Source organism: Microchirus variegatus, assembly GCF_963457635.1.
Source record: "Microchirus variegatus genome assembly, chromosome: 14".
In the NCBI taxonomy this organism is placed as follows: Eukaryota; Metazoa; Chordata; class Actinopteri; order Pleuronectiformes; family Soleidae; genus Microchirus; species Microchirus variegatus.
In genome coordinates, this window is record NC_139815.1 from 565,001 (window position 1) to 575,749 (window position 10,749).

Below are 10,749 nucleotides of genomic sequence, written 5' to 3' on the forward strand. Positions count from 1 at the left end.
GATACATTTTTGTGAGACAGTTTTGCTGCAACGTGTCCTCAAAACCCAGTCTGGATTTAAATGTCTCCATGTGTGTGTGTGTGTGTGTGTGTGTGTGTGTGTGTGTGTGTGTGTGTGTGTGTGTGTGTAGGAACTTGAGCTCAGTAAATGAAAGGACGAGACAGAAGATGAGAGACACACGAGGCCTGGTGGACTCTCTGGTGTCCTACATCAAACAAGAGGACACGGCAGAGGACAAGGTAACAACACGGTTCAAGGCATAGTTTAGCTTTTTTAAATGTGATTATTATCGTGTTATTATTATTGTTACAACAGATTTAAGCCACTTAACAAAAGACTTGTGTATCGAGGTCACATGAACATGTCTGTATCTCACTGTTCCACAGACTTTTCCAACAGGAAACTGAAGTTTGTCACTCTCCCACACCAAAGTCCATAGAGAAAATCAGTGATTTTAGCTCACAGGGACACATGAGCTGCTGGTCTACTGCTGCCTCGTGTGGTCACTTTGTGTCACTGAGGTCAATCTGAACAAAGGATTTCAAAAGCCGAAGTGAGAAAACTTTGGTGTGGGAGAGTGAGTGGTTTACAAACTTCGGTTTCCTGTTGGAGAAGTCTGTCTAACAGTGACATTAAACATGTGACGTAGCTATCGTAGACTTGAACCGACGTAGATTTTATTGCTATTCTAATAAAATCACACGAAAATGTATGAAAACACACCTGTACATAGGCCTGTCACCATAACACATTTTGCTGGACGATAAATTGTCTCAGAAATGATTGCGATAATCGATAATATTGTTGTTCTGAGATCATTTTCACAATGATAATGGTATAATAATGCAGGTACACCTTTTCAAAGAGAGATTAACTTTTATTTTTTAAAGAATATTTAACACTAGAACACAATAAATTAACAAACAAGCAAAAGCAATAAATAAAATGTGTTAGCTGCACTCTGCTGTTGTAGGCTACACCAGGAGTCCCGCCTCCACACACACACCATGTGACTGACAAGTGACTGACATGAGGGTTCACTCATCGTTACTCTGGCTTTACAAGGCAACGCTCCCGGGTGAAACCGACAAAATATTTTATCAGATGTGCCTTTCGTTTAGACGGCGACGGCGTGTTTGGGGCTTAAAAACGCAAAAAAAATGAACCCACCCTCAAGAGTGGAAATCTTAAAAACGCTCCTCTGTCGCGTTCCCGTCTAAAGGGTTGAAAACGCAAAAGTGTTTTCTGAGCTGCTCACGCTGGCACGACGCTGAAGTTAGCACCACATTCGTCGTCACGCTGGCTATCCTCCTGTACGCTGACGTCAGATCCATGTGCAGTTACAGACAAACAACAACAAACATGTGGATTAGAATCCATCAGTCGCACATTACAGTTGCCTCAGCTGCTCTGATACTGATCCAGGAGTCATTTCAGCAATTACACCGAGTCAATGTTTTGGTTTTCGACTGTGGGCGACTCAGCGCTACTAGAGAGAAGTAGAAGGACGTTTCAGCGCATAAGCGTGCGCTCCTGGTGTTGTTGTATGGCAGTGCTTCACAGCGCCACCTAGCCACCTGGCATGCACACTACATCAAATTTCACACACTTTAGGACCCTAGGGAGAGAGAGAGAGACGGGGAAAACAAAAAAGCATGCAAATGGCATTTATCACGGCCAGAAAAATGATCGAGCTAATTTTAATTATCGTGCGATTAATTGATTTATTGAATATCGCGACAGGCCTACACATATACTTGTTTTGCTTTCACAATCATGTCAAGTTACAATGGCTGCTGTGGTCACATGATCAGAGTCTGATCTTCTGGAGTGTCGAATCATGTGTCCACACATTTTGCGTTCAGGGTTTGGAGAATTGTCTGTGTGTGATGAGGAATCTGTCGTACCAGCTCTACACCGAGCTTCCTCCGTCTGTGCGTCTTCGTCTGGAAGGACCGACCCGAGCGTCTGCCTCCAGGAACATGGACGCCATTGGCTGCTTCCCTCTGTACGGCAAAAAAAACACTCAGGTCAGATTCATCATGAGACTCACACACACACACACACACAGTGACATGTAACACAATAGACAACAATGGAGGACATCCAGTCTCACAAAGACACGTTTGTCTCGACTTCCATGAGGACATTTACACACATCGTTTTTCTGTCGTCCAATCAGCTGACTGTGGTGGGTGGAGCCGGTCTAGCTCCGACCTGACTGTACCATAATAAGAATGGAATGGTTGATTCTGGTTATTTTGGTTCAGTTTTTCTAATGGAAACACAAAAACATATGTACCGTACTGAACTGAACTGACCTGGACCAAAAAGAACTGAACCGAACTGAACTTAACTGAAGTGACCCATACTGAACTGAACCGAACTGAACTGAACCGAACAGAACTGAACCATACTGAACTGAACCATACTGAACTGAACTGAACTGAACTGAACTGAACTGAACCGAACTGAACTGAACCATACTGAACTGAACTGAATTGAACCGAGCCGAACTGAACTGAACCATACTGTACTTAACTTAACCAGTTAAATAAACTTAACTGAACAAAACTGAATTGAACCAAACAGGCAAAACTGAACAGAACTGAACTGAACTAAACTGAACTAAACTGAACTGAACTACATTGAAATGAAATGAACCGAAACCAAACTGAACTGAACCAAACAGGCCAAACTGAACTGAACTGAACCAAACAGGCCAAACTGAACTGAACTGAACTGAACCAAACAGGCCAAACTGAACTAAATTGAAATGAACTGAACCGAAACCAAACTGAACTGAACCAAACAGGCCAAACTGAACTGAACTGAACTGAACTGAACTGAACCGAACTGAACTAAATTGAAATGAACTGAACCGTAACCAAACTGAACTGAACCAAACAGGCCAAACTGCACTGAACTGAACTGAACTGAACTGAACTGAACAACTAAACTGAAAAGAACTGAAGTGGACCAAACAGAACTGAACCGTTCCACTGGTTGTAAACACTGGTAAAGTCACAGCACATGTAGACATTTCAACCCTGTTAAATCACGTTGTCTTTTCACCGTCTCCACAGCAGCATAAACAGAATCTGACCGTTCTGTCCGAGGTTTCCCGTCAACCCAAGGGTTCTGAGTGGCTGTGGCACCCGAGGGTGGTGACGCTGTACAAGAAGGTTCTACTGGACAGAGACGTGGGCTCCACCAGCCGGGAGGCTGCTATAGGAGCTCTGCAGAACATCACCACAGGAGAGACCTGGGTGAGCTCTTTACTCCACATTAAAGGCACAGTTCAGCTGTTTTTGAAGCGCATTTGACTTTGGCGCCCCCTGCTGCTGAGACCCAGCCTGACACAGTCTCAGTGAAGACGCTGTCAGTTTAAGTCTACAATGTCTACGTCACATGTTCACATCTTTATCCTACGGTTAGACTTATCCAACAGGAAATGCTGTGATTGGTCCTCAGGACAGGCCGAGATAACGCTGCCCTGTGCCGGCTCACAGTGAGCACCGAGCGTCCACAGAGGGCGGAGCTGATCACCGTCGACAACGTCGCTGCCAAACTATAAATACGTCATATCTTAATACTCACAGCACGTTTAGACTCTAAATAGCTAATTTCTCGCCTCAAATTATCTTAAAACTGCGTTCAGTGACACAGAAAAGTGAGAAACGGCCACTGTTTCAACAACAACAGTCTTTCTCTCTCTTTCTCTCTCGGACGCCATTGCTCACTGTAGCCAAAAGCACAACAACCTTGCAGTCGGTGAAGTATAATGTGGTCTTCAGGCTGGATCTCAGCAGCAGGGGGTGCTCACAGCTATGTGTCAGTACCACATACGACCACACTTCAAAAAACCTGTACTATCCCTTTAATGATGCTCATACATTCAGTTGGATGCATTTTTCATAAAAGACAACAGGATCAGTGTGTGTGTGTGTGTGTGTGTGTGTGTGTGTGTGTGTGTCAGTGGTCATCAGTACTGACCGCTGTGATCACAGAGCAGGAGAAGATGTTGCCCGTCCTGCTCGATCTGTTAGACTCCAGCAGTGACGTGGAGCTCCGACCTTTGACCGGTCTGCTGAGAAATCTGTCCAGACACTCGTCCAACAAAGACCACATGGGTAAGAAGTGAACTAACATCACTGAGGGACATTCTGTCTCTTCTGTCTCCAGGAGACGAGCTACAGTTTGTCCTGGAGACACCTGAGGACAGACAGTCATGAAAAGACAAACACTGTTGTCCTTTGTTCCTGCAGCTAAGACCATGGTGAACCTCATTGTGTCCAAGCTGCCGTGTGACGGACTCCAGAAGACGCCGTCCAGCGAGGTGGTGTCCAACCTGTGTGGCGTCCTCAATCACCTGGTCACCTGCAGCTCTTTGGCCGCGCGCGACATCACGTACTTCAACGGCCTGTCCAAGCTCGTGGGCATCAAAAGCTTCCACGACAACAGGTGAACCTGAGAACTACTGCAACACACCAACAGGGGGCGTTTCTCCAGGACAAACAGAAGCAGGCTGATTAAATATCTGTGTCGCATGTTCACGTCTTTATTTCACTGTTAGACGGACTTTTCCAACAGGAAACTCAAGTTTGTAAACCACTCACTCTCCCACACCAAAGAGAAAATCGGTGATTTTAACATCACAGCACACGGGAGTTGTTGATCCACTGTTGCCTCCATCACTGAGTTCAAATGTCTTATTTTGTAAAATTCTGTGTTTGTTAGAAATCCTTTGTTCAGATTGACCTCAGTGACACAAAGTGACCACACGAGGCAGCAGTAGACCAGCAGCTCCTGTGGACTTTGGTATGGGAGAGTGAGTGGTTTACAGACTTCAGTTTCCTGTTGGAAAAGTCCGTCTAACCGTGAGATAAAGACGTGAACATGTGACGTAGATGTCGTAGACCAGGGGTTCTCAAAGTGTTGATACCTGAGGGCCAATATAGGAACCCAACATTGGACTGAGGGCCGCCAAAGAAAAAAAAACCAGAAAGAAATCCCATTTGTAATCATTTTAATGACCAGATTGCAGTTCCACAGTTTAGCGTTAAGTGATATAAGAGTTAATATAAAGTAATATAAGCATTAATATAATAACACTTTATAATTTACTGGGTAATTACCCAGTATTTTGGCCATTGTTCTTACCTTCTAATTACAGGTTAATACCAAGTAACACATTTCTGTTACCATATATTTACTGGGTAAATAGCTAGTAATTGGGGGCTGTAGCTACCTGCTTATTACCAGCTTATAACACAATAATACACTAAAATTCACCATATAGAAACCAGGTAAATACACAGTATTTTTGTTTACACTTATTGGTCTGTATCCAGTAATGTCCAATAAACATTTAACAAGATTAGTAGCTCCTGGATTAAAACTATCAACTGTAATTCATTGCAGGGCCGCCAGAAATGTTTCTGCGGGCCGACATTGGCCCCCGGGCTGCACTTTGAGAACCAATGTCTTAGACTTAAACTCATTTTTCCAACAGGAAACCACTCGTCTTTACTCCATCAACTAAATCCTAAATGATTTCTTCATCCTCTGTTTTCATGTTTAATGTCTAAGTTACAGTGACCTCCAGTGTAGTGCAACTGCTCCCCCACACCATTATAACCTTTGACCTGTTTTCTGCTCATTTTTCATGTTTATCAGGGAGTTTTCTCTGGTATTTCCTCCTTGTTGGTTCTGTGCAGTTTCTCAGTGTCTGTGTCTTTGTTTCTTGGTTTCAGTCCTGGGAGTCTGAAAGCAGCGAGAGCCTCCTCCACCGTCCTCTACAACATGTTCCAGTACAACAAGCTGCACAAAGACTACAAACTGGTGAGAAGTTCAGTTCTTTAAAGCAGCACAAATCACACAAAACAACGCTGTGTTTAATTCGATGTCAGAGCAAACGCTTCACGACTGAGAGTTGATTTTTGATTGTGTGGTTGTGTGAGTTACCGACACTGATAGTGACCCCTTATTTGAGTTATTTGAGTCTAAGATATCAATGTCACATGTTCACATCTTTATCTCACTGTTACACAGACTTTTTCAACAGGAGAGTTTTTATTTATTTTTTTATTTTTTTATTTTTTTATTTTCTGACACTTTAAACAATACAGTACAGACATAAAAACCTTCCAACAGTAGAGTTTGTAAACCACTCACTCTCCCACACCAAACCCCATTGAGAAAATCATTGATTTTAGCTCACAGGGACACAGGCGCTGCTGGTCCTCTGCTGCCTCGTGTGGTCACAAAGGATTCCAAAAACTGAAGAAGTGACAAAATAAGATATTTGAACTTAGTGATGGAGGCAGCAGTGGATCAACAACTCCTGTGTGCTGTGATGTTAAAGTTTCCTGTTTGAAAAGTCTGTCTAACAGTGAGATAAAGAAGTGACGTAGATATCGTAGACTTAAACTGACGTAGATTTTATTATTTAAGTCTTTTGTGAAGTGGATAAACTAATCATTGCATTCAATACAAAACTCCAATGATAAAATCATGTTTATGTTTTGAAATCATGTTTTGGCGTCATGTGGCGCCACCTACCGCCGTCTACCAATCATTGCAGTCAGTAGAGTCTCAGCTCCCGAGCAACCACGGGTTGCCAGTTACGTCAGAAAACTCTGTATTTTGAATTTGAATGTAGTAACCGTTTTTGGCCCCATTCTTACATATGGCGCCTTTAAATAACCGTCAATCATTTACCTCAGTGACACAAAGTGACCACATGAGGCAGCAGTGGACTAGCAGCTCCTGTGTCCCTGCGAGCTAAAATCACTGGACTTTGGTGTGGGGGAGTGAGTGGTTTACAAACTGTCCTGTCACAACATTCAAGCTATAATTTGGAAAAGTTTTATAAATGCAGAAACAAACAAACTGAGTGTACAGTGGTGATTACGTGTGAATGAAGGCGTGAGAGTGAAGTGAAAATAAGGAGCAGAACTTGTGGGCGTCGACCGACACAGTGCGCTGAACTTTTATCTCCACCACATGGTTTTACTGGTCTCAGATCTGCACACATCTGGTTTTTATCCCACTTGACCTCCATTCCTCTCTTGTAATTGGTCCCATCCCTCAACTCCATCACTGTGTTCTGCTCTCCACGCCTTATCCACACATACTTGGCTCTGAGGATGTCAAATACCTCAGATTACAAATATATTTACAGAGTTACCAGTGTGAGTCTGAGCCTCTCTTATATTGAGAAAATATATTATTTAAGTGACTTCACTGTAAACCACTCACTCTCCCACACCAAAGTCCATAGAGAAAACTGGTGATTTTAACATCACAGCACACAGGAGTTGTTGATCCACTGTTGCCTCCATCACTAAGTTCAAATGTCTTATTTTGTCACTTCAGTGTTTGAAATCCTTTGTTCAGATTGACCTCAGTGACACAAAGTGACCACACGAGGCAGCAGTAGACCAGCAGCTCCTGTGTCCCCACGAGCTAAAATCACTGTTTTTCTTTATGGACTTTGGTGTGGGAGAGTGAGTGGTTTACAAACTTCAGTTTCGTAGACTTGAAGCAGATTTTGACACAAGACTTTTAATTAAAGAGGATAAAAGAATCTGTGTTTCAGTCTTGTTCTCAGCAGCAGGGGGCGCTGAGAACAAGACTGATCGAGCACAGCACGACCAAAACCAGAATACCTGAAAACTACAAGCGACAACAGTGTGTGTGTGTGTGTGTGTGTGTGTGTGTGTGTGTGTGTGTGTGTGTGTGTGTGTGTGCGTGCGTCAGCAGGTCCTTTTATAGAAGAATGTGGATTCAAACTGTGCTGGATTATGTTAGATAAAACTGTTTTACGCTCTAATTCCTGCAGTAAATCTGACACAGTCAAAAGTGCAGCTGCATGAGTTTAACCCTTTAACCAGAGATCAACGTAAGAAGTAAACTAAAGAACCACCAGGGGGCGACGCCACTCGTATGTAATATGAATACTGGGGTGGAAGTTCAGTTTTGCGAATGCACTGTTCCAAAATTCTGGGCTGCATGATGCTCGTTGGGTGTGCTGTGAGTATACCAGGGCCTTAAGTCTGGGCTGCTGCTGCCCCCTGGTGCGGTGTGGAGGTATTGCATGTGGGTCACAAAAAGTTACAAAAATAAACAAGAACATTTTTTTCATTTTCAGTGTTGTCATTAATTTTTCCAATAACCAGGAAACATTTCGGATTAGTTAAAGTCAATGTTAATAAATTACATTTAAGTAAAACAAAAAACAGGAAAATCAACTTATTGATTATTTTTCCTGATCAGTGACGGACAGTTTCACGGAGTTAATGAATACATATAAACATAAACATTTGAAACATTAAGATAGGTGTTTTCTTTACTTAATCACTCTTAAACCAAATGAATATTTGAATATTATATTTTATTTGTATCTGGTGAAGGTTTCAAGCAGCAGCGTCCAAGTGGAAACATCTCAGTGTTCGTGTTCTTTGTGTTTTTCAGAAAGGATTTTCCAGGAAGGATTTCACAGATGCCTCCATGTAGACGTGTCACATGACTGTGGACGGAGGAGGAGGAGGAGGAGGAGGAGGAGGAGGAGGAGGAGGAGGAGGAGGAGGAGGAGCATGGAGAGGCGTTTATCTTAATGTGCCTGAATCACACAAGGAGTTCATAGAATGAAAGAGTTTAGGTTAACTCTCCATTTTTAGGTAGTTGTTAAAGGCATAATCTCGTTTTTTTTTTTTTTTGATGTGTGGTTGTATGAGGCACTGACTGGCACTGAGCGCTCACTGTTAGACAGGAAACTGAAGTTTGTAAACCACTCACTCTCTCACACCAAAGTCCATAGAGAAAATCAGTGACTTTAGCTCGTGGGGGGGAAACAGGAGCTGCTGGCCCCTGTGTCTCAGGCTGATTCTCAGCAGCAGGGGGCGCTCAAACTGCACTCAGCTCTGACTCCACGTCAGTGCCTCGTTTCTTTTGTTTGCTTGTTCTGACAGCGCAGTCTCACAGAGAAGATAACAGGACTAAAAACATCATTCAGAAGCTTGTACACAGATGTTCACCATCAGACTTATTTTAGATCTGTGGCTGTGGGAGGAGACAAAGAGCCTGAGCCTGACCTTCACACTGAGAGGTGATGTGAGGGAGGAGGAAACAGGGAGAGGCTCACACACTCACTCACTGTTTCACTGGACAATCAGCTGTGTTTCACACACTAAAATAAACAAAACATTTAACATTGTTTTTGCCATAAAACCATAAAAAATATGCTTGTTTCTTTCCCTTTGAAACTTAAAACATGTTATGTTGCCAATAAGATGAAATAAGAAAAGTTATAAAAACTAAAAACATTCAAGACTAAGCAAAGTGACCAAAGCTGAGCACAAATGATGGGAAAAGTGGAAAAAGTCAAACTTTGGGTCAATTTGATATTAAAATGATATTAAAATATCATATTAATGTGATACTAAAATAATATCACCATATTCCATCACGATAATGGCATTAATTAGTCAGCGCAGATAATTCAGAAGAGAAGAGACAATTTTCAAGAAAGAAAAATAATGATCACTTGATTTTACAAAGATTTAGCGATCTAAGAAACTCATCTACTGCAGCTTTAATTTGACATCCAAACAGCTGGATTTCAAAATAAAAGTTTGCTGTAGCATGTATCAATGGTTGGTTATGATTTTTCTGTTGCTGTAGCGCCACCATCGGGACTGTTGGCTAATGTCTGACATGAGAAGATCTGTGTGCAAAGTTTAAAAAAGATAAATGTCGCTACCGTTAGCAAAGTTGAGAATTTTACCTAAATTCCACACTGGTCAGCAAACTGTTAGCATTTAAATTTTAGTATTTGTCGAAAAACATCATATCCAAAGTTGCTATGTTAGCAACTTTGCTAACATTGGCAAATATTGCTACAATTAGCAAAGTCTCTAAATACTAGCAATTCTGCTACGTGTAGCAACATTGCTGACACTGGCAAACATTGCTACAATTAGCAAAGTCTCTAAATACTAGCAATTCTGCTACCTTTAGCAACATTGCTGACGCTGGCTAATGTTGCACAGTTCTGCTATGTTAGCAACTTTGCTAACGCAAAGGTTGGTTTATTTTTATTACATGGGAAAAATAAACAAAATAAAATGGCAGCCGCACCAGTTGATGCTCCGGCTGTAAATGTTTTAGTTTGACGAGGTTTGAAAGAAGATTGACGTTATTTTATGATCGTTTTACAATGAATGTCCACACGTGTGGAATATGAAGATCAAACGTAATAAGATGTAATTGTTCTTTTATGTCTCACTTTGGTTTCTCTCACATCATATAGTCATCACTTTTGTAATCAGTTAATTGGTTTGTACTAATAAACTATAAATATCTCAACTCTATGTCACAAAGTCCATTATTTAAATATCGCAGTTGTACGTTTGAATATAAACAAACATCAGGACTTAGAGTTCACATTCTCATGACTGTGAATTTCTCTCTGAAGAGTTAAAATATGTTTTTTTTACAGTAGTTGAGCTCAATTATGTTTAGGTTTATCATGTAAATGTTTATCTGTCTGAAGGATAAAGATTCATCTCAGACATGTGATTTACTTAACAATATGAACTATTAAATGTTTCATGACATTAAATTCTTCTTCTTTCAGCTTCTCCCTGTAGGGGGCGCCCCCAGCCGCTTGCCTGCCTCTTGTATTGTTTTAATGATCGATTTGGCAAATTAATTTCAATGAAGCGACGAAACTGTCCCTCAGAA

General features: G+C 41.7%; 1 protein-coding gene across 2 annotated transcripts in view; it reads left to right on the top strand.

Moving 5' to 3' along the window:
• LOC310936639 (plakophilin-3-like) overlaps positions 1–8,545 on the top strand; it is a gene marked incomplete at its 5' end in the record, with an annotated part of 22,508 nt that extends 13,963 nt beyond the window's left edge. The window contains 7 exons of one of the 2 annotated variants that reach the window (XM_083900744.1): positions 131–239; positions 1,866–2,030; positions 3,087–3,269; positions 3,980–4,133; positions 4,269–4,464; positions 5,757–5,844; positions 8,479–8,545. In XM_083900744.1, coding sequence (XP_083756870.1) covers positions 131–239; positions 1,866–2,030; positions 3,087–3,269; positions 3,980–4,133; positions 4,269–4,464; positions 5,757–5,844; positions 8,479–8,520 — 937 coding nt within the window. In that variant the 3' untranslated portion in view covers positions 8,521–8,545. The remainder of the gene's footprint in view (positions 1–130; positions 240–1,865; positions 2,031–3,086; positions 3,270–3,979; positions 4,134–4,268; positions 4,465–5,756; positions 5,845–8,478) is intronic. The other variant, XM_083900745.1, reaches the window with a different exon arrangement.
• Positions 8,546–10,749: the final 2,204 nt, after the last annotated feature.